At 37.4% G+C, this 24799-nt stretch overlaps 1 protein-coding gene across 1 annotated transcript; it reads right to left on the bottom strand.

Moving 5' to 3' along the window:
• Positions 1-4033: 4033 nt before the first annotated feature.
• On the bottom strand, positions 4034-4963 carry LOC128647012 (olfactory receptor 484-like). Its single transcript, XM_053699823.1, has one exon. It carries the CDS (start codon positions 4961-4963, stop codon positions 4034-4036), a length of 930 nt encoding a protein of 309 aa, XP_053555798.1.
• Between the last annotated feature and the right edge of the window lie 19836 nt (positions 4964-24799).

Here is a 24799-nt window from a genome sequence, read left to right as displayed (position 1 = left end):
ATGTTGTAGTATGGTAAAGCATTTGGTTAGTGGAGGAGTTTATGAAAGAAATAGATAAATCCATAAGGGCTTTATGATGAGTTGTATCAAGATTGACAAGACTGTCCTGAAAAATTGATAAAACACAAAGGGCTAGATTATAAGTGTGGCATAAACAGTTATGCACTAGCGTGATTGCAATTTCACAATCCATTATTAATCCGCTGATATTACAAGTTCAGTAAAATCATGATTGCGCTAGCGCAGTCACCTCTTACGCTTCAATTCTTACCGCAATCTAAGAGCTGTGGAAACAGTTTTCCGAAAAGAAAGATTGTCGATAAACACTTAAAAAATACAGTACAAAGTACTCTTACACTCATAAATAAACTGTTAACCCCTAAACCGCCACCCCCCACATCTCAAAGTACCTAGGGCTAGATTATAAGTGTGGCATAAACAGTTATGCACTAGCGTGATTGCAATTTCACAATCCATTATCAATCCGCTGATATTACAAGTTCAGTAAAATCATGATTGCGCTAGCGCAGTCACCTCTTACGCTTCAATTCTTACCGCAATCTAAGAGCTGTGGAAACAGTTTTCCGAAATGAAACATTGTCGATAAACACTTAAAAAATACAGTACAAAGTACTCTTACACTCATAAATAAACTGTTAACCCCTAAACCGCCACCCCCCACATCGCAAAGTACCTAAATAAACTGTTTACCCTTAAACCGCCATCCCCCCAAATGGCAGTACCTAAATATACTATTTACCCTTAAACCGCCATCCCCCCACATGGCAGTACCTAAATAAACTGTCAACCCCTAACCTGCCATCCACCCACATCGCAAAGTTATAAACTAATATCTAAACCCCCTAATCTAACACCTCCTAATTTAACCCAAATTGAAATACCCCTAAATGAACTAAACAAATCCTAACTACCTTAAAATAAAAAGCTTACCTGTAAAATTAAATAAAAACATAATTACCTTTAAAAAAAAAAACTAACATTACACAAAAAACAACATACCATTACATTTTTTTAAAATACTACCATTTATAAAAAATTAAAAAAACCTACCATTACAGAAAATAAAAAACGAAATTACCAAAAATAAAAATAATAATCATATTCTAATACCCCTTAGAACCCCCCCCCCAAAAAACTATTCTAAAAATAAACTACCAATAACCCTTAAAAGGGCCTTTTTGTAGGGCATTGCCCTAAAGCGAACAGCTCTTTTGCTTTAAAAAACAATAACCCCCCCTAAATTTAAAATGCCCCACCCACCCCAAAATAACAAAAATCTAATGAAAAAAAAACTATATTACCCATTCCCCGGAAAAGGGCATTTGGATGGGCATTTGGATGGGCATTTCCCTTAAAACAGCATTCATCTTTTTTGCTGCCCCAAATCAGCCAATTGGAATGCAAGGGTACCCATAAAGTTTGTGTTTTTTAAAGCAAAAGAGCTGTTAGCTTTAGGGCAATGCCCTACAAAAGGCCCTTTAAAGGGCTATTGGTAGTTTATTTTTACAATAGTTATTTTTTTAAGGGGTATTGGAGTAGAATTTTTATTTTTTATTTTGGGTAATTTCGTTTTTTATTTTCTGTAATGGTAGTTTTTTTTTAGCTTTTGTTATGGTAGGATTTTTTTGTAATGGTAGGTTCTTTTTTGTAATGGTAGGATTTTGTATTTTTCAGTAATGATATTTTTTTCTCAGTAATGGTAGGTTTTTATTTTTCAGTAATGGTAGTTTTACTTTTAAATGTTAGGTTTTTATTTCATTTTACAGGTAAGTTTTTTATTATAAGGTAGTTATGTTTTATTTTAGATAATTTGGGGGTATTTTGGGTTAAGTTAGGGGGTGTTAGGGAGTTTAGATGTAAGTTTATGACATTGCAATGTGGGGGGATGGCAGTAATAGTTTATTTAGATACTTTGCGTTGTGGCGAGATGGCGGTTTAGGGGTGAATAGTTTATTTAGTTACTTTGTGGAGTGGGAGGATGGTGGTTTAGGGGTTAATTTAGTGGTTTAGGGGTTATTTAGTTACTTTGCTTGTACAAGAATAAATGCCGGCTATAGCGGATCATGTCCGCCCACACAATGATAAATCGGCCCCATAGAATAAACTTCCATTAGTTGTGGTAAAGACAACCACTGTGGGAAACTTCAAGAAAGCCTTGGATAATCATAAGGTTATCCTCTGTCAAATAAAGGACTGTAAGTACATTTCTTCTCATTAGCTCTTGCTGGACAGGAATAAATAAACTTTATTTGTGCAAAATCATATACAGCACAGAGAAAATATTATTGCAAAAGAGTATTAACATACAATAAATGCAACCAAAATGTCATGGTAGACAAAAAACATTGAGTCCAAAGCATATAAATGCCCTCTTAGGATAGTGGCTATAATCTTCTGGCCATAGAAGACGTGGCATCAAAAAAAGTCTATTTCAGTCCAGTTAATAACAAAATGTTACAAATCGGGTATATATAGATAGGAATTTTGATATTGTTAATAGGAGCTTTAGGTTTATAATTCAGTAGTGCATGTTTGCGCTGTAAAATAAATTGAGTGTCAAATAAATATTTTCCTGCTTGAGTGTGTGTGCTGCATGCTGTTTTTAGGAGATGGGGCTCCTATACAGCCACTACCCCCATACTGTAAATACATTTTATAGCAATCACCTACTAATGACAGGGGTATGAGACCCAGCATTGGAATGAGGTGACTCTCGTCTGTCCAAACAGGGGTTACATACAGCTCTGTTTTTTATGGGGAATTGACTCTCTCTAAATATATACTTTTGAAAAACCTCTTGAAAAATCATTTTACTTGCAATGTATTGAAATACTTTATTGCCTGAGGGGTTTGCACTCCCATATAGTTTTTCACTTAAAATAGCTAGATTAGTGAGATTCAATAGAGAAACAGATATTGGTGTGGATGTGGAAACTGGAAAACCCTACATACCACTTTGATGTCTAAATAACTATGCTACTCCATGAGGCTAAGAGTAGAAATAAATTGGCGCTGTATAGCATCTTTTTTAAATTACGGAACCAGTCAGTTATTCATTTTTTCACCATTTATCTGATTTACAAAAAAGAAACACAATACAATTTGAAAATGTCAACATTTTAGTAAATAGGAAGATAATTAAGAACTCATTAATATTCACAAATATTGTTAGGGCCAACAATGACATCTCAATAATTCATATTTTTAAAAATCATGTTTGAACACTACATCATCAATCTGCAGGTGATACCAATAAAGGTGATGAAACGTTTAAAGAAAATAATAATAATAATAAAAATAATAATAATAATAATAATATTATCTGTTTCTAAGAGGTGAGGATATTCCAAACATATCTAATAGAATTGAAATATAAAAAAATGAAATAAGTAGAACATTGTAAGACTAAATTTAATGATAAAAGGGGGAAGGTTCTGGATGGTGTCCATGCGAAGTCACAATACTCGAAGAAATATACCATCCGCTGTGTATATGGAGATAACTTAGACATTCCATTTCAATACTTTCTTGTATTGCTGTTGCAGTAGTTGCCTGACATTAGTGATATCTTTATTTTATATTTGCCAGCTAATCCAGTCTAGAACACTGAGGTATTCAGTGTTACTGTTTTGGGAAAGTCCTTCAACACCCCTCTGGCATGACAGCGCTCTATTTCTTTAAACATTAATAATATTCTGGCAGCCTACATTAGAAGATGGTTTCTACAGCTACATTTTTGCTTACTATGGTAAATACTTACCTATTTGGAAAATGTTGTTATGCTTTGAGTTCTCTCAATAATTCAGCAACCAATGGTACCAAGGTAAAAGAAACCTCTTAAAAGAAAGAGTAAAAGAAGCCCCACAATCAATAATAGCTTTTATTTATTTTTATATTTATCTTATGCCTTAAAGTGTATTCATATGTGTCTGTCTATCAATCTAAAAAATAAATAATATTAAGACAATATTGTTTTAAAAACCTTTTTTAGATTAAAAAAAATATATGACTCTCAATGTTTCATTTTTGAAGCCTTTACAATTGCTTCTTTTATTCCTTGATTCCTCAGGCTGTATATTATTGGGTTAAACAATGGTGTCACAATTGTGTACATCAGAGACAAAATCTTATTAATAGTGTTTGACTTTCCCCTGGAAGGTACCACATAAACAGTAATAAGTGTGGCATAATATATTGATACAATAGTTAGGTGAGAACTACAAGTTGAAAACGATTTCTGTCTCCCGGTCGTAGATGGAATTTTCAGGATTGTAAGAATTATATAAACATAAGTTCCAATTATGAAAATAAATGGAAAAAGTGTCACAGAAGAAGTAAAAATAAATGTTTCCAGTTTGACAGTGGAGATATCTGAACAGGAAATTTCCAAAATTGGAGCAAAGTCACAAAAGAAATGATCAATTATATTTGGACCACAGAAGTGCAATTGGCAAACTAAAATGAGAGTAGTTAACATAGAAGAAAAGCCACATATCCAACACCAGGCAGCCAATTGGTAACAAATCCTGAAGCTCATGAAATAATTGTAGTGTAAAGGGTTACATATGGCTACATAACGATCATATGACATTACGGTAAGGAGAAAACATTCTGTTGCTGCTAGAGAGCCACAAATATAGAACTGTGTTAAACATTGAATTATAGAGATTTTGCTTTTCTTTGCCCACAGAATTTGTAAGAATTTTGGAACTATATTTGTGGTAAACATTAATTCAGAAGAAGACAAGTTACTAAGGAAAAAGTACATAGGTGTATGGAGATTAGTTTTTATTATTACCAATGATATTACAAGCATGTTCCCAGCTACTATCACAATATAGATGGCAAGGATTATAATGAAGAGAAATATCCTGGTTCCATTAAAGCTCTGAAGTCCAATTATCCAAACCTCAGTAATTGCAGTCTGGTTATCATTAAGCATTCTTGAAGAAAGAAAGGCGTCCGGAACCCAATAGCCAGTGCAAGACAAAATGTATTCGTTCAGGTAGGAGACATCATATATGTACAGCTCCTTCTATCATTAAGCATTGCCTGTTAAAAAAAAATTATTATTTAAGAATTTGAACAATGGCGTTTGATAATAATAATTTATTTGGAGAAGTAGTTGTGTCATCGGTAATGTTAGCAAATAACCTGAATTTTACAATAATAAGTGAGGCTCATTTATTAAAATTTCTTATCATAGTTAACTTCTTGGGCAATGAAACAAATAATGAATAACACTATATTGAATGCTTTATTTTTCATATAAAAATCGTATTAATTTAAACGTGAAATACTACTTAAAGGGATACTAAACCCAATTTTTTTCTTGCGTGATTCAGATAGAGCATGCAATTTTAAGCAACTTTTTCATTTACTCCTATTATCAATTTGAAAAGCAGGAATGTAAAGCTTAGGAGCAGGGCCATTTTAGGTTCAGGACCCCTGGATAGCACTTGCTGATTGGTTGCTACATTAAACAAAGGCTTAATTGGGACTTTGTCCAAGACTTTCATCCAGGTCGGAATACCGTTAAATCAGGTATAACACCCCCAAAGCCTGTGACAACGCTCGCAAAGTCTGCACTGTTTGGTGCCAAAGACAAGTTCAGGTTCTGCTGAAGTTTCATTATAGACACTTTCAAAGATTTTCTAGTATCCAGCGTGCTATTGCACTAAGAGTGGATACCTTTTTAATACTGGGAGCGGACAAGCGGATCAGTTGAAGTGTTTGAATGTAACACTATCCAATTGGACCGGAGCAGCTTACAAGCAGCTTACAAGATCCAACACACCTAACGGCGAAAGGCGCAGTACATACAGAGTTTAAGTAGTCAGTAAGTTTTGTTTGCGATCCTGTGCTTACTATCACTCCATCATCCAGGTACTGTGTAGTGTTATTATTTACTTAAAGGACTGCTCATATTATACCCACTCATTTGTGGTCTGGATTTATACAATTGCCTGGGACACAATATATTTGGCAACATTGTATACTCCGTTTTCATTGACTTTTAGTGGTGGCAATATATATTTTTTAATTTTTTTGCTTTTAACATATGTTTCATAATCGGAGGCGTCCGATTTTTTACTGTTTATATTGCTGCAATTTCTTAATATACACAGTTTTGTAGTGCTGCTATATAATTTTTATATATCAGGTAAAATAAATATGTACATTTCTTATTTTATGGGTCATTTATAGTTTCCATATAGAACAACATAGCTATACCTCTTACACCTTTTCCTCCTTTACCTTTAGCCGGTGAGCGCTCCTAAATATATACTTTCGTTTTATCTGGTTTATATCCTAATTTTAGGGGATTTTTAGGACTTTTTTGGAGTTTTTGTAATTAGGCTCTGCGCACACTTCTCATATTGTTAGATATTTTGAATAGGCAAGCGTAACACAGGTTCTGAACCAATAATGGGACAGCTCCTAAGTTTTACATTCCTGCTTTTCAAATAAAGATAGCAAGAGAACAAAGAAAAAATGATAATAGGAGTTAATTCGAAGGTTTCTAAATTGCAAGCTTTATCTAAATCACGAACGAAAAAAATTGGGTTTTGTATCCCTTTAAATAAACCAAATGGCAAAAGTTGTCATTTCTTCAAAATGCATAAATATAAAACAAGTACTCCTATTAGTGGGGAAGTAAAATAAAAGCATCTGGATTGAGTGACTGTAGTTGACAAAGCAATATCTGTATGATTGAGCTTGTTACTCCTGGGCTTGCTGAAGATGTTTTTTCGTTTAACTGTGCACCAAATGGGAAGCAGAATGGCCTCTGCCAGTGAAGACAAAGGCCTTTTACGCAATAATGTTCTTCACATACAGGATAATGTAATTTTTATTTTATATAGATAGATAGATAGATAGATAGATAGATAGATAGATGATAGATAGATAGATTTAAAAAGAGAGAGAAAAAACTTTATCCCAAACCAGGATTCATAAGCCTGGTAATATTTGTGCCATGTTAAGACCTTTTTAAAGGTAATGGTGCAGACCCTTTGTGTAGAATTTTAAATTATTTTTAACAGAAGATGTATAGAGGATAATTACTTCCTCCCAAAAAAAAGAAAGGGAGTTCAGCACTCTTTTTATATTTTGCAAGCACAGTCAATTTTATTTATGATCAAATCCAAATCCAAGAAATCTCTGTGTGACACCACTATTAAAAGATACAAATTGAATCTATGTTGCACATTCCTTAAATGTGTGTAGCCATATTACAGCTAAAACTAGCTCTCATCTTAGGCTACATATTACACAAATATACATGAGTTATATACCATAGACATATTATTATAGCACATAAATTCATACAGAGTTGGTTTGCTATATATTGCTCAAATTAGTAACAATTCGATACAAAGTCCAGATTAAATGTTCCCGTATAGTTTATTGCACATATCCTCATTTTAATTAGAAAAGTCAGCAATTAAGTGCAACATCCAGAATACATCTTCCGGTATATGACCAGTTCGCTCGATGCACTTTAGGTCAGACCGGACTGAAAAGTTAATGAAGAAATGCAAAATCAATGCCAACAAGCAATTGTGCTTACATGATCCTGTGTGAGAAGTGACTTTCATCCCCCTCCTGGGACTCCCTTTTGCAAGGGCTTGTGTACAAACGAGTAGCATCATTGTGTGTGTTAAGTCCTCCTGCTCCTCTGACGTCACTGGGTTCACTTCGATAACACAGGTATAGTATAAGTAAAACCTCTAACGTATCATTATTTTATGGGGTGCTTTGTTTCAGGGAAAGAGCAGCCGCCTCCTTACCCCAAGACTTTTCCTCCCCAGACACTTTTAAAGTGATATTCAACAAACTCCAAACACAGCTGTTTATTTCAGATACCGGAGCCAACTTAGGATCACAAACTCTGTGCATTCCCCTCCTGGGACTCCCTTTTGTGAGAGCTTGTGTACAAATGAGTAGCATCATTGCATGTGTTAAGCTCTCCTGCTCCTCTGACCTGTAATGTATCGCTATTTTATGGGGTGCTTTGTTTCAGGGAAAGAGCGGCAGTCTCCTTACCCCCAAACTTTTCCTCCCCAGACACTTTTAAAGCTATATTCAACAAATTTCAAACACAGCTGTGTATTTCAGATACCGGAGCCAACTTAGGATCACAAAGTCTGTACCTATAACTCATGGATGTCAAGTGCAGCATAGATAATGCATTAAAATGTCCAGACTGCATCTTTTTTTGTAGAGCATAACAAAAAAAGCCTTAGCCCACAACATATGTGTTTCACCCCTCAGGCAATCTCAAGCTGGGGCATCGTCAGGGTTGTAATCACCTTAACTGAAGACAGCCTATTTTAACCTAATGTGGCCAACCTACCTTCTACAATATACCTGTTGACTCTTAAAGGGACATATTTACTATGCTCAACTTAAATTTCAAATGCACTACAAATACTTTACATATATCCATTTACATGGAAATTTGCCTCTCTCATAGTTAAAAGCATACAACTCCTCAGACCCAATAGCGATCATATTGAACACCAATCCCATTGTATATAATATTTCCATTTAAACTTTAAAACACTTAAAAAAGGGAGTCCCAGGAGGGAAATGTAAGCCATTTTTCATACAGGATCACATAAGCACAATTGCTTGTTGGTATTGATTTTGCATTTCTTCATTAACGACTAACTTTTCAGTCCGGTCTGACCTACAGTGCGTCGAGAGTCGCGGTCATATACCGGAAGGTGTATTCTGGATTTTGCACTCAATTGCTGACTTTTCAAACTAAAATGAGGATATGTGCAATAAGCTATACCGGAACGTTTAATTGTATCAAATTGTTACTAATTTGAGCAATATATAGCAAACCAACCCTGTATGAATTGATGTGCTATAATAATATGTCTGTGGTATATAACTCATGTACATTTGTGTAATATGTGGCCTAAGATGGGAGCAAGTTTTAGCTGTATAGCTACACACATTTATGGAATGTGCAACTTAGATTCAATTTGTATCTTTTAATGGTGGTGTCACACAGAGATTTATTGGATTTAGATTTGATTATAAATAAAATTGACAGTGCTTGAAAAATATAAAAAAAGTGCTGAACTCCCTTTCTATTTTTTTGGGAGGAAGTAATTATCCTTTTATACATCTTCTGTTAAAAATAATTTAAAATTCTACATATAGAGGGATATTTATCAAGCCGTCAACCGCAAATATGCTGGAATTCCGCAGCAGTGGAATTGTGGAGAGCCTGATTCCCCTTATTTATCAAAGCCTACAGACCGGCAAAAGTGGAAATCAGTGACGTAACATACAATCCGCCAGTCTCAGTCCGACACAGATCGCTGCTTACTTCACTACAGATGTTCCGAATGCAAATTCGGCACTATCTGACTACTTTTGCTAGTTAACAAATGTCTAACAGGTACGCTCGCCACTATTCCGGCACAGCGTACCTGGTTTTCAATCCTCCGCCCTGGTGGCCGTGGATGCCATAGAAATCAAAGTGAGTCTAAAAGCAGTGAAAGTTCATGTTCGCTGCTGCCCGATATCCCATTGATTCCTATGGGAGGATAAAAGTAACGTTTACACCTAACACCCTAACATGTACCCCGAGTCTAAACACCCCTAATCACCCGCCCGCCACTGCCGCCACCTACATTATACTTATTAACCCCTAATCTGCCACTTTCTACACCGTCGCCACCTACATTATACTTATTAACCCTAATCTGCCACCCCTACACCGCCGCCACCTACATTATACTTATTTACCCCTATTCTGCTGCCCCTACACTGCCGCCACCTACATTATACTTATTAACCACTAATCTGCCACCCCCTATACCGCCGACACCTACATTATGTTATTAACCCCTAATCTGCTGCTCCCTACCCCGCCGCCACCTAAATTATGTTATTAAGCCCTAATCTGCCGCCCGACACTGCCGCCACCTACATTATGTTATTAACCCCTAACCTGCCGCCCTGAGCCCAACGCAACTAAATAAAGATATTAACCCCTAAACCCCTAGCCTCCCACATCAGTACCACTTACTAAACCTATTAACCCCTAAACCTAACAACCCGCTAACTTTATATTAAATATGAAATCATCCCAATTGTATAATAAATTTAAACTTACCTTTAGATTTAGATAAAACTATATTAAACTAATAATTAACCTACCCTAACTATTATCCTACATTTACATTAAACTATATTAAACTATTAATTAATCTACCCTAACTGTTATTCTAAAATTACATTAAACTATAATAAACTAATACTTAATCTACCCTAACTGTTATACTAAATTACATTAAATTATATTAAACCAATAATTAATCTACCCTAACTGTTATACTAAACTACATTAAACTATATTAAACTAATAATTAATCTACCCTAACTGTTATACTAAATTACATTAAACTATATTAAACTTATAATTAATCTATCCTAACTGTTATACTAAACTTACATTAAACTACAAATTAAATTAACTATATTATATATTTAAAAACCGAACGCTACTCAAATAATTTAAATCTTCTATTAAAAATTACAAAGTTATCAAAAACTAACAACTAAGTAACAAAAATTAAACACTAAGTTACAAAAAAAAATAAACACTAAATTACACAAAAGAAAAAATTATTTATCAAAGATTTAAACTAATTACACCTAATCTAAGAGCCCTATGAAAATAAAAAAGCTCCCCAAAATAAAAAAAAACCCTAGCCTACAATAAACTACCAATGGCCCTTAAAAGGGCCTTTTGCGGGGCATTGCCCCAAAGAAATCAGCTCTTTTACTTGTAAAAAAAAATGCAAACGGGGCGGAGTCAGCACTCACAGGAGATGGCTGCACGTTTGTGAGCTCTAGTCTCCCTTAAGGGCTAAACCAATTTAAATGTGAGTGTGCCTGGCTAAACTGAACTGCTAAGAAGTCTTAATAAGCCTATTTATCAACCCGGATTGACACCTGCCCGGACATACAACACAACAGTAAGGAGACAGCATTTTATTACACCGCGGCCTGCGGCCTGTATAGCATCCAAGCGTCGTATGAAGGAGACGCTGCTTACCGCTGATCGCGGACAGAGGAGAAAGCTGCTAGACAGACTGCGAAAAAAAAAAAACTTGGGAAAGTGATCGCAGTGGTAAGCGGGTATCTGTCGTCTGTGGTGGGTGCCTGTCTGTGGGCATGCTGTACTCGTTCGAGGCCCCGGGACGGGAAGCACTAAATTTGATAGATGGCCGCCATTAGCCACAGTGAACAGGAGCATATGGCCACATACAATAATGAATAATGAACATTGAGCCTGCTATAAGGGGACAGCAGTAAATATAACAACAAAGCAAGAGATATGCTTGGCATGGGTTAGTGTGAATTATGCCGACCATTTAATAAAAAATATATCCCACTGACGCATGTTGCGCATTCCTGGCCCCAGACTCACAGCTGGTGATAAATGCATGTTTTGCAGAGGACAAGAGACACTGACATTAGCGACAAGAGCGGCAGATCTAGCTTAATCAATCTGCCAGCAGTTAATTGATACTGTATTTTATCCTTTCTATCAAGATATCAAGTACCGATCTCTTTTACACAGGAGTTAAAATGTCTCCCAAAAAGGGAGGCAAGCCGGACAAAGGCGCTAAAAAACAGACAACAACAAATCCTTCAGTAAATAATTTTTTCAAGCACATAGATACACCTGGGAAAGTGCTAACAGCTACAAGCGATGCCAGAGGGGATGCTTCCTCTGCCTCATCTGAATCTGAGGGAGAGAGTTCAGAACATGCCATTTCAGTTCCTAGAGCCCTGTTGAATTCCTTACCCTCAAAAAAGGACTTTTCCAACCTAATTGGCCAAGTTAAACAATGCATCAGGGAGGAAATCTCTGAGATTAAAAAGGAGCTTTCAGATATGGGCCAGAGAGTAGAAAAATTAGAAGACAACAATGTCCTCACCGATTCCAACATACTCTTTCTCAGGTCTAAGGTGGCCTCTCAAGATGAGCAACTTTTACAAATGGAGAACAAGCTAGATGACTTGGAAAACCGCAGTCGTCGCAGTAACATTCGAATCAGAGGAATCCCAGAGACTATCCTATCACCAGACCTGGAAGACTACCTACAAGGTTGGTTTACTCTTGTCTTGGGAGTAGACCCAGAAGCCACTATAGCACTGGATAGGTTCCACCGGGCCTTGCGAGCAAAACCTCTGGGCGACCAGCCCCCAAGAGATGTTATTGTCAAGATCACTAGTTATCAAATCAAAGAGGAGATAATGAAAAAAGCTCGACAGAAATTTCCTCTTAAGTTCAGGGCTGACTCCATTCAATTATTTGAAGATTTAACTCCAAGAACATTGCAGAAGAGACGTGAATTTAGATACTTTACCACCACACTGAGACAACGTAATATCCCATACAGATGGGGCCACCCTTTTAATCTGCAAATCCCATGGAAGGGAAGAAGATTAATATGCAATACAACAGAGGATATACAGAAGGTCTGTAAGGACCTGGAAATCACCACCATGCCTCAGCAAGATGAGATTTGTGAAGGAAGAGGGGAGAGACTCTATACTGCCCCACCTCTACCACAGAGAACGGAGTGGAAGAGAGTCCCAGCAAAGTTGGTCAAGAAAGACATTCAAAAAGTGGACTCTGCTGCAACTTCAGGAAAGTGAACTTTCTCTCTTTCTTTCTGTTGTGGGACTGAATTTAATTAAGTCTATGGGGTGAGGGTTGCAGCTGATGCAGCAATATTTGTGATCTGGGGGTCGTCTGCACTGGCCCACTCTGTGAATTAAAGGAGGGGTGGGCCGGGGCAAGATGATCTCACAGAAGGAATTTTGGTGGGGTACAGCCACACTGATTGACGGACAAGAGTCCTTGTAGACGAAGAGAGGTGAGACATGCCGCGTAAATAAGGTATGATTATTGCCTTTGAACTGAGTAGAATCTACATTGTAATGTAAATATTTGAATACTGTAATGGTAGGGCTCACATGTTTCTTTGAATGTAATGTATGGATGTCTAAATTGTTTAGTCTGCAAACCGAGATGTAACATATCTTATGTCTAAATGTCTCCAGGCACAAACACTAAGCAACACTCAGGGTGCACCACTGTGCAAGCTTGAGGTAATATCTATTTCATGCCCAATAGGGGTTTTGTATTCTCCCCTTAAAAGAATGCTAGTTATAGCTCTTTTCATTTGCACCAGTTGTGCACTACCTATCTTGTTTGAATTTTATTTTGTTTATTTTTTTAGCTACTGCCGTGAGGGCCACTTCAATTTCAGACATGTAATCTGGGCTAAATATCACTGTAAATCATTTATAACATTGCCATATAGCTTAGGACTATCAAAACATAGCTTCAACACTCTGGATGACAGAAACTAACACACCCACTATACATATAATCACTCAAAATGTAAAAGGTTTCAATTGCCCTAATAAACGGAATATGGCTATCAGAGACCTGTATAGGAGAGGAGGGAAAATCCTCTTACTGCAGGAAACGCATTTTAAGACGGGTAAGATACCTAGGTTTCTTTCAACTCAACACCCGCAACATTTCCACAGTACGAACTCCACCAAAAAAATTAACGGGGTTAGCATTTTGGTGCACAAATCAATTCCATTTAAACTCCAAAAAATAGATAAGGATAAGGAGGGAAGATTCTTGGGAATTATGGGCCTGATGTTTGGTAGACCTGTGACTATTCAAATAGTCAATTTATACGCTCCCAATGTGAGGCAGGACAGTTTTGTTTCACAAATCTCAGATAGGATTACAGTCCTAGCCAAAGGCCCCTTAATTGTCGCTGGAGATCTTAATACCCCTCTCGAACCTGACCTAGACAGCTCTAACCCCACTGTTCGACAGAACCAAAAAATGCTTCATTCTATATGGAAAGACATTAGAGCTTTGACACTACATGATACATGGCGCTACACCCATCCGCAAACTAGAGATTACACCTTCTTTTCAAACCCACAAAAAAGTTACTCAAGACTAGACTACATTCTAGTAGATCATCTTGCGCTTTCATTAGTTAAATATGTAAATATCAAACATACAGTATGGTCAGACCACTCTTTAGTGGAATGTGAGATGGCATGGCCTTCTGCCCCCATCAAGCCTTTTACATGGCGTCTTGACAATGTACTGTTAGCTGACTCAAAAGTGGTAGAATCATTCGCGGAGTATCTAGATAGTTATTTTGCTATTAATAGCACACCAGACATTAGCCCCGCGATAGTGTGGGAAGCACATAAAGCTTATATCAGAGGCGAATTTATCAAATTACAAGCATATAAATGCAAACAAGCCCTTGCAGAATATGTTAAATTAGCACAAGAGGTATCTGAGGCTGATATGTCATTGAAATTACATCCTAGGGACCAGGAACTGGCTAGGATTCTACAAAATAAAAGGGAAAATCTAAACAAGCACTTGCAACTCGAGTCACAGAGAAGTCAATTGCACATGCAACAAAAATACTATGGTGAGGGAAATAGATCGGGGAAGCTATTAGCTAGAGCATTAAAGCAGCAACGCACAAACTCCTACATTCACTCACTCAAATCACCACATAACACTAATATTGAGGACACAAAATCCATTGCGGACTCCTTCAGGAAGTTCTATCACAGATTATATAATTTGTTTCCCAACAGAGCGCCAAATAGCCACCAGTCAGAATGCGAAAGATATTTAGAGGGTATAAATCTCCCTAAACTCACAGAAGATGAAAGCAGGGTATTGGAAGCACAGATTTCCAGTAAGGAGATAATAGAAGCTATTAAAGAACTGAAACCGGACAAGGCCCCAGGACCGGACGGTCTCAGTAATAGGTATTACAAAGTTTTCAAGACCCAACTCATCCCACATTTACTTACCCTTTTCAATCAAATATCTGAAACTGTAGTTTTCCCTGATACAATGCTACAGGCACATATCTCGGTACTCCCTAAACCCGGCAAAAAGCCGGAGATCCCAGCTAATTTCAGGCCAATCTCCTTGTTAAATGTAGATATTAAATTATATTCCAAAATAATAGCAAATAGGATAAATAAAGTTCTCCCAAAACTAATACATCACGACCAAGTTGGCTTTGTCCCAGAGAGAGAGGCCAAAGATAATATTGGAAAAGTATTAAACTTAATGGACTACATTAAAAAATTCAAAATTCCTGCAATTTACCTATCAACTGATGCTGAAAAAGCATTTGATAGATTAGATTGGACCTTTTTATTAACAACCCTTCAAAAATTCGGCTTCCCCAAAAAAATTATTTCCAAAATTTTTGCCCTATATTCTACCCCATCGGCCCAGATACGAGTTAATGGGACTCTGTCTGATCACCTCGAAATCAGGAATGGGACGAGGCAGGGCTGCCCGCTCTCCCCCATCCTTTTTATACTATCATTAGAACCATTGGCCACAAAATTACGTGAACAATCGGGAATAAAGGGTATTATTATACAAGACCAAACTTATAAGTTGGCAATGTTCGCTGACGATATTCTCCTGACAATAGCTGAACCATTACTTTCTCTTCCACACATCCAAAATGAACTGGAGACCTATGGGGCAGTGTCAAATTTCTTGATAAATATTAACAAATCGGAATTATATCCGATAAACCTCGCAGACTCAGAAGTATTAGAAATTAAACATATGTTCCCCTATAAAATTCAGAGTCAAGCATTAAAATATTTGTGGATATTCTTGACACAGGACCCTATTTCCCTACGGAAACTAAATTATGGCCGATTGCTAGGGGAATTCGAACATTTGGCATCTTCTTGGCTTCCGAAAAAACATATTTCTTGGCTGGGCAGAATTGCCGCTGCCAAAATGACATTATTACCAAAAGCACTGTATGTCATGCAAGCATTGCCCATATCGGGAGTGACAGCAGACATCAGCAAGTTGCAAGTGATTATAGACACTTATATTTGGGATAGGAAACCCCCGCGTCTAGCTAAGAATACGCTTTACAGACACAGGGAAGAAGGGGGATTGGGGGTCCCTAATTTGCACTTTTATAAATTGGCGATTGCCGCAAATAAGGTAGTAGAATGGTGTAGACAGGGGGGCAACTCTTATAAGAGAAGTGTATATCTAGAATCTCAACTGCTGGGGGTCTCACACATAGGTGGGATCTGTTGGGCTCCTCAAAAACCACCTATAGAAAAAATTGAAGCTTACCCAATTATCAAGGAAACCTGGTCTAACTGGTTAAAATTACGTAACAAACACAAACACATAACATCCATTTACTCCCCTCTAACAATACTTGATCCAAATGAGGAACTCCTGCATGGTTGGTCAGGGAAGAAATTAAAAGTAGATCAAGCATCTAAACTGTTAGATTATATCCCTATATATTTGTTATTAGAAAAGGGAAGATTAGCGCAGAGAGACGCCCTACTGACACAAGGTTATACTTTTTTCCAATCCTGGTTGAGATACCATCAGGTACGTCATTTCCTAACTATGCACAAAAGCAAGCAAGATTTGCTCAGGCCACTCACGATATTTGAAAATTTATGCATATCGCGCCAACACCCTAAGGGGGTGATCTCCACAATGTATAGGACCGTCCTTAAATCAAGTCTTCCGGCCAAACCGAATTACATATCTAAATGGGAGGCTGAAATGGGCAGGAGGTTTTCTTTTTTACCAAAATCCTCACTAGGTGGTACCTAACGCCCGGCAGATGCTGGAGGGGTTGTGGGCAGGAAGGTACCATGTACCACATATGGTGGGAATTTAGAGTAATACACACATTTTGGGTACAAATACATAACCAGATTTGCAAAACTATTGGAATTGATTGGACACTGTCGCCTGAGGGTATCTTGTTCAATGCTAACACTGAGATCTCATGTAGGATTAGGAGAAGCCTTTATCAAATACTAATAAACGCAGCAAAAAGGCTCATAGCAAGATCCTGGAAGAAGGCACATGCACCTACACTTAGTAATTGGTTTGATCTAGTGAAGCACACCTTAATATTAGAGAAGCTACATTATCTTAAAATAGGAAATTTGACTTTGTACCATGATATGTTATTTCTATGGGAGCAGTATATTTATGGCTTAGAGGTGGTTGGCAGTTGATCTTTATTGAAGGTGTGAAAGATAGTGCATAATATGTGATATATATGTATTGGAAGGAAAATCGATATCGCCCAGAATAGTAGAGTATAGTGGCCCTCACGGTAGAAAATGTGTTAAGATTGGTAAAAAAAATTTTGTTGTTACGCAGTTCTTCTAAATTTCTCAAGGTATAATGCAATAGGAATTTAAGATCACTGAACCTGGACTGGATAGAAGCTTATTGGACTTATATTCCACGCCATTTTCATGAGTGATATTCTGTGTAACCCGATGGGGTATATAATAATAACAAATATGGCTGTAGACTTGTTAACACCGCCAGGGATACGGCTGGACATCATAGTCTATATGTAAACTTACCTTTAACGCACTGATTCAAGTCGTAACTTTATTGTCTGTGACACGTTGTTTAGGTTATTTTGCCTTGTATTTTTACAGTTTTTTATCTTGTAAGATCACTTTTTATTTTGTATGCTTATTATACTTGAATAAAGCTCTTTTGAAAAAAAAAAAAAAAAAAAAATGCAAACACCCCAACAATAAAACCCACCACCCACACAACCAACCCCCTAAATAAAAACCTAATCTAAAAAGCCTAAGCTCCCCATTGCCCTGAAAGGGGCATTTGTATGGGTATTGCCCTTAAAAGGGCATTTAGCTCTTTTCAAAAGCCCAAACCCTTGGATTTTTTAACCTTAATTCCAATCGGAATCTAAGGGACGCCATCTTGGATGACGTAATTTAAAGGAACATTCATTGTAAAGAAGACGTCAAACGAAGAGGATGCTCTGCGTCTGATGTCTTGAAGAAGGAGCTGCTCCAAGCCAGATGGATGAAGATAGAAGATGCCGTCTAGATGAAGAACTCTGCCCGGTTGTATGAAGACGTCGGCCCGCTTGGATGAAGACTTCTGCTGGATTTGATGAGGACTTCTGCCGCTTCATTGAGGATGGATGTCGGCTCTTCAGAAACTGTAAGTGGATCTTCGGGGGTTAGTGTTAGGCTTTTTAAAGGGTTAATTGGGTGGATTTTAATTTTAGATTAGGGTTTGGGCTTTTGAAAAAGAGCTAAATGCCCTTTTAAGGGCAATGCCCTTACAAATGCCCTTTTCAGGGCAATGGGGAGCTTAGGTTTTTTAGATTAGGTTTTTATTTAGGGGGTTGGTTGTGTGGGTGGTGGGTTTTACTGTTGGGGGTGTTTGTTGGGGGGGTAAAAGAGCTGATTTCTTTGGGGCAGCCCCGCAAAAGGCCCTTTTAAGGGCCATTGGTAGTTTATTGTAGGCTAGGTTTTTTTTTATTTTGGGAGGGCTTTTTTATTTTCATAGGGCTTTTAGATTAGGTGTAGATTAGGTGTAATTAGTTAAAATCTTTGATAATTTATTTTTTATTTTGTGTAACTTAGTGTTTATTTTTTTTTGTAACTTAGGCCTAGATTTAGAGTTGGGCGGTAGCCGTCAAAACCAGCGTTAGAGGCTCCTAACGCTGGTTTTAAGGCCCTCTGGTATTTGGAGCCAGTCATTAAAGGGTCTAACGCTCACTTTCCAGCCGCAACTTTTCCATACCGCAGATTCCCCTACGCCATTTGCGTATCCTATCTTTTCAATGGGATCTTTCTAACGCTGGTATTTAGAGTCGTGGCTGAAGTGAGCGTTAGAAATCTAACGACAAAACTCCAGCCGCAGAAAAAAGTCAGTAGTTAAGAGCTTTCTGGGCTAACGCCGGTTCATAAAGCTCTTAACTACTGTGCTCTAAAGTACACTAACACCCATAAACTACCTATGTACCCCTAAACCGAGGTCCCCCCACATCACCGCCACTATATTTAAATTTTTTAACCCCTAATCTGCCGCTTCGTACACCGCCGCCAACTACATTATCCCTATGAACCCCTAATCTGCTGCCCCTAACACTGCCGACCCCTATATTATATTTATTAACCCCTAATCTGCCCCCCTCAATGTCGCCTCCACCTGCCTACACTTATTAACCCCTAATCTGCCGAGCGGACCGCACCGCTACTATAATAAAGTAATTAACCCCTAATCCGCCTCAATCCCGCCTCAATAACCTTATAATAAATAGTATTAACCCCTAATCTGCCCTCCCTAACATCACCGACACCTAACTTCAATTATTAACCCCTAATCTGCCGACCGAATCTCGCCGCTACTGTAATAAATGGATTAACCCCTAAAGCTAAGTCTAACCCTAACACCCCCCTAAATTAAATATAATTTAAATCTAACGAAATAAATTAACTCTTATTAAATAAATTATTCCTATTTAAATCTAAATACTTACCTGTAAAATAAACCCTAATATAGCTACAATATAAATTATAATTATATTGTAGCTATTTTAGGATTAATATTTATTTTACAGGCAACTTTGTATTTATTTTAACCAGGTACAATAGCTATTATATAGTTAAGAACTATTTAATAACTACCTAGTTAAAATAATTACAAAATTACCTGTAAAATAAATCCTAACCTAAGTTACAATTAAACCTAACACTACACTATCAATAAATTAATTAAATAAAATACCTACAATTATCTACAATTAAACCTAACACTACACTATCAATAAATAAATTAAATACAATATCTACAAATAAACACAATTAAATAAACTAACTAAAGTACAAAAAATAAAAAAGAACTAAGTTACAAAAAATAAAAAAATATTTACAAACATTAGAAAAAAATTACAACAATTTTAAACTAATTACACCTACTCTAAGCCCCCTAATAAAATAACAAAGATCCCCAAAATAAAAAAATGCCCTACCCTATTCTAAATTACAAAAGTTCAAAGCTCTTTTACCTTACCAGCCCTTAAAAGGGCCCTTTGCGGGGCATGCCCCAAATAATTCAGCTCTTTTGCCTATAAAAAAAAACATACAATACCCCCCCAACATTACAACCCACCACCCACATACCCCTAATCTAACCCAAACCCCCCTTAAATAAACCTAACACTAAGCCCCTGAAGATCTTCCTACCTTGTCTTCACCATGCCAGGTATCACCGATCGTTCCAGGCTCCAAAATCTTCATCCAAGCCCAAGCGGGGGCTAGACATCCATCATCCGACGGCTGAAGAGGTCCAGAAGAGGCTCCGAAGTCTTCATTCTATCCGGGAAGAAGAGGCGATCTGGACCGTCAACCATCTTGATCCAAGCGGCATCTTCTATCTTCATCCGATGACGACCGGCTCCATCCTGAAGACCTCCACCGCGGACCCATCTTCTTCTTCCGACGACTTCCCGATGAATGACGGTTCCTTTAAGGGACGTCATCCAAGATGGCGTCCCTCGAATTCCGATTGGCTGATAGGATTCTATCAGCCAATCGGAATTAAGGTAGGAAAATTCTGATTGGCTGATGGAATCAGCCAATCAGAATCAAGTTCAATCCAATTGGCTGATCCGATCAGCCAATCAGATTGAGCTCGCATTCTATTGGCTGATCGGAACAGCCAATAGAATGCGAGCTCAATCTGATTGGCTGATTGAATCAGCCAATCGGATTGAACTTGATTCTGATTGGCTGATTCCATCAGCCAATCAGAATTTTCCTACCTTAACTCCGATTGGCTGATAGAATCCTATCAGCCAATCGGAATTCGAGGGACGCCATCTTGGATGACGTCCCTTAAAGGAACCATCATTCGTCGGGAAGTCGTCGGAAGAAGAAGATGGGTCCGCGGTGGAGGTCTTCAAGATGGAGCCGGTCGTCATCGGATGAATATAGAAGATGCCGCTTGGATCAAGATGGTTGCCGGTTCGGATCGCCTCTTCTTACCGGATAGGATGAAGACTTCGGAGCCTCTTCTGGACTTCTTCAGCCGTCGGATGATGGATGTCTAGCCCCCGCTTGGGCTTGGATGAAGATTTTGGAGCCTGGAACGATCGGTGATACCTGGCATGGTGAAGACGGTGAAGACAAGGTAGGAAGATCTTCAGGGGCTTAGTGTTAGGTTTATTTAAGGGGGGTTTGGGTTAGATTAGGGGTATGTGGGTGGTGGGTTGTAATGTTGGGGGGGTATTGTATGTTTTTTTTTATAGGCAAAAGAGCTGAATTATTTGGGGCATGCCCCGCAAAGGGCCCTTTTAAGGGCTGGTAAGGTAAAAGAGCTTTGAACTTTTGTAATTTAGAATAGGGTAGGGCATTTTTTTATTTTGGGGGTCTTTGTTATTTTATTAGGGGGCTTAGAGTAGGTGTAATTAGTTTAAAATTGTTGTAATATTTTTCTAATGTTTGTAAATATTTTTTTATTTTTTGTAACTTAGTTCTTTTTTATTTTTTGTACTTTAGTTAGTTTATTTAATCGTATTTATTTGTAGATATTGTATTTAATTTATTTATTGATAGTGTAGTGTTAGGTTTAATTGTAGATAATTGTAGGTATTTTATTTAATTAATTTATTGATAGTGTAGTGTTAGGTTTAATTGTAACTTAGGTTAGGATTTATTTTACAGGTAATTTTGTAATTATTTTAACTAGGCAGCTATTAAATAGTTATTAACTATTTAATAGCTATTGTACCTGGTTAAAATAAATACAAAGTTGCCTGTAAAATAAATATAAATCCTAAAATAGCTATAATATAATTATAATTTATATTGTAGCTATATTAGGGTTTATTTTACAGGTAAGTATTTAGCTTTAAATAGGAATAATTTATTTAATAAGAGTTAATTTATTTCGTTAGATTTATCGGGGGGTGTTAGGGTTAGGGTTAGACTTAGCTTTAGGGGTTAATCCATTTATTACAGTAGCGGCGAGATTCGGTCGGCAGATTAGGGGTTAATAATTGAAGTTAGGTGTCGGCGATGTTAGGGAGGGCAGATTAGGGGTTAATACTATTTATTATAGGGTTATTGAGGCGGGAGTGAGGCGGATTAGGGGTTAATAACTTTGTTATAGTATCAGTGCGGTCCAGTCGGCAGATTAGGGGTTAATAATTGTAGGTAGACGGAGGCGACGTTGGGGGCAGCAGATTAGGGGTTAATAAATATAATATAGGGGTCGGCGGTGTTAGGGGCAGCAGATTAGGGGTACACAGGGATAATGTAGGTAGCGGCGGTTTACGGAGCGGCAGATTAGGGGTTAATAATAATATGCAGGGGTCAGCGATAGCGGGGGCGGCAGATTAGGGGTTAATAAGTGTAAGGCTAGGGGTGTTTAGACTCGGGGTACATTTTAGGGTGTTAGGTGCAGACGTAGGGAGTGTTTCCCCATAGAAAACAATGGGGCTGTGTTAGGAGCTGAACGCTGCTTTTTTTGCAGGTGTTAGGTTTTTTTTCAGCTCAAACAGCCCCATTGTTTTCTATGGGGGAATCATGCACGAGCACGTTTTTGAAGCTGGCCGCGTCCGTAAGCACCGCTGGTATTGAGAGTTGCAGTGGCGTTAAATTATGCTCTACGCTCCCTTTTTGGAGCCTAACGCACTGAAAACCCAGCCATTCTGTGAACTCTAAATACCAGCGGTATTTAAAAGGTGCGGGGGAAAAGAAGCCCGCGTAGCTAACGCACCCCTTTGGCCGCCAAACTCTAAATCTAGCCGAGTGTGTTTGTTATTTTTTGTAACTTAGTTGTCAGTTTTTGGTAACTTTGTAATTTGTAATAGTAGATTTAAATTATTTGAGTAGGGTTAGGATTTTAAATATATAATATAGTTAATTTAATTTGTAGTTTAATGTAATTTTAGTATAACAGTTAGGGTAGATTAATTATTAGTTTAATATAGTTTAATGTAATTAAGTATAACAGGGTAGATTAATTATTAGTTTAATATAGTTTAATGTAATTTAGGATAACAGTTAGGGTAGATTAATTATTAGTTAAATATAGTTTAATGTAATTTAGTATAACAGTTAGGGTAGGTTAATAATTAGTTTAATATAGTTTAATATAGTTTCATTTAAATCTAAAGGTAAGTTTAAATTTATTATAAGATAGGAATGAGTTACTATTTAATATAAAGTTAGCGGGTTGGTAGGTTTAGGGGTTAATAGGTTAATTTAGTTTATGGCGATGTGGGGGGCTGGCGGTTTAGGGGTTAATAGTTTTAGTAAGTGGTAGTGATGTGGAGGCCAGAGGTTTAGGGGTTAATACATTTAGGTAGTTGCGGCGGGCTCCAGGGGCGCGATCCGATATCGATCGCAGTTTGCGGCGCAAGCGAGGGAACCGGCGTCGCCCGCAGTTTCAGCTCGCAACTCGAGCCATCCCATATAGGTCGCCGTCAGATGCTAACGTGCCGTAAGTCTCACAAACCAGCGATGTCCAGAAATCTGCGTAAGTACAAATTTCTGGCGTCGCCAGTGACTTGCGGCACGTTAGAAACTGCCGGCGCCTATAAAACCTGACTAAAGTTTAAAACACCCGCACTGTCTAACACGCCTCCCTAACATAGCCCGCACTGTCTAACACGCCTCCCTAACATAGCCCGCACTGTCTAACCCTCTATCCGCTATCCCCCCTCACTAGCCTAACAATAAAAAAGCTATTAACCCCTAAACCGCCGCTCCTTTACCCCGCCGCAACCTAATAAAGTTATTAACCCCTAAACCGCCGCTCCCGTACCCCGCCGCCAGCTATATTATATCTATAACCCCCTAAAGTGAGCCCCTAACACCGCCGCCATCTATATTAAAATTATTAACCCCTAATGTAAGCCCCTTACACCGCCGCCATCTCTATTAAAATGATTAACCCCTAATTTAATCTACCTACCCCGCCGCCAGCTATATTATCTATATTAACCCTAAGTATATTATAGTTAATATAGGTATTACATTATATATATTAACTATATTAACCCTAATTATATTAGGGTTAATATAGTTAATATAGTTACTATAGTATTTATATTAACTATATTAACTCTATCTAACCCTAACTAAATTTATATTAAATTAATCTAATTCATTTATAAACTAAAATATTCCTATTTAAATCTAAATACTTACCTATAAAATAAACCCTAAGATAACTACAATATAATTAATAATTACATTGTAGCTATGTTAGGGTTAATATTTATTTTACAGGTAAATTGTTAATTATTTTAACTAGGTATAATAGGTATTAAATAGTTATTAACTATTTAATATCTACCTAGTTAAAATAATTACCCAATTACCTGTAAAATAAATCCTAACCTAAGTTACAAATACACCTACACTATCAATAAATTTAATAAACTACAAACATCTATCTAAAAATACAATTAAATTAACTAAACTAAATTACAAAAAAAAACAAACACTAAATTACAAAAAATAAAAAAAAGATTACAAGATATTTAAGCTAATTACACCTATTCTAAGCCCCCTAATAAAATAATAAACCCCCAAAATAAAAAAAATTCCCTGCCCTATTCTAAATTCAACAAATTTCAAAGCTCTTTACCTTACCAGGGCCTTTTGTGGGGCATGCCCCAAAGAATTCAGCTCTTTTGCATACAACAAATACAATACCCCCCCCCCCCCCCCCATTACAACCCACCACCCACATACCCCTATTCTAAACCCACCCAAACCCCCCTTAAAAAAGCCTAACACTACCCCCCTGAAGATCTCCCTACCTTTATTTTCTAGTTAGTTTAGGGAGTTACGG

The sequence above is a fragment of the Bombina bombina genome, chromosome 2 (genome assembly GCF_027579735.1).
Source record: "Bombina bombina isolate aBomBom1 chromosome 2, aBomBom1.pri, whole genome shotgun sequence".
Classification (NCBI taxonomy): Eukaryota; Metazoa; Chordata; class Amphibia; order Anura; family Bombinatoridae; genus Bombina; species Bombina bombina.
Note: the sequence above shows the minus strand (reverse complement) of the source record. Positions and strands in the feature narration are given on the sequence as shown.

Bases quoted from the DNA above. Each gene is read 5' to 3' on its own strand.
- LOC128647012 (XM_053699823.1), bottom strand. From the start codon at position 4,963: ATGCTTAATGATAACCAGACTGCAATTACTGAGGTTTGGATAATTGGA.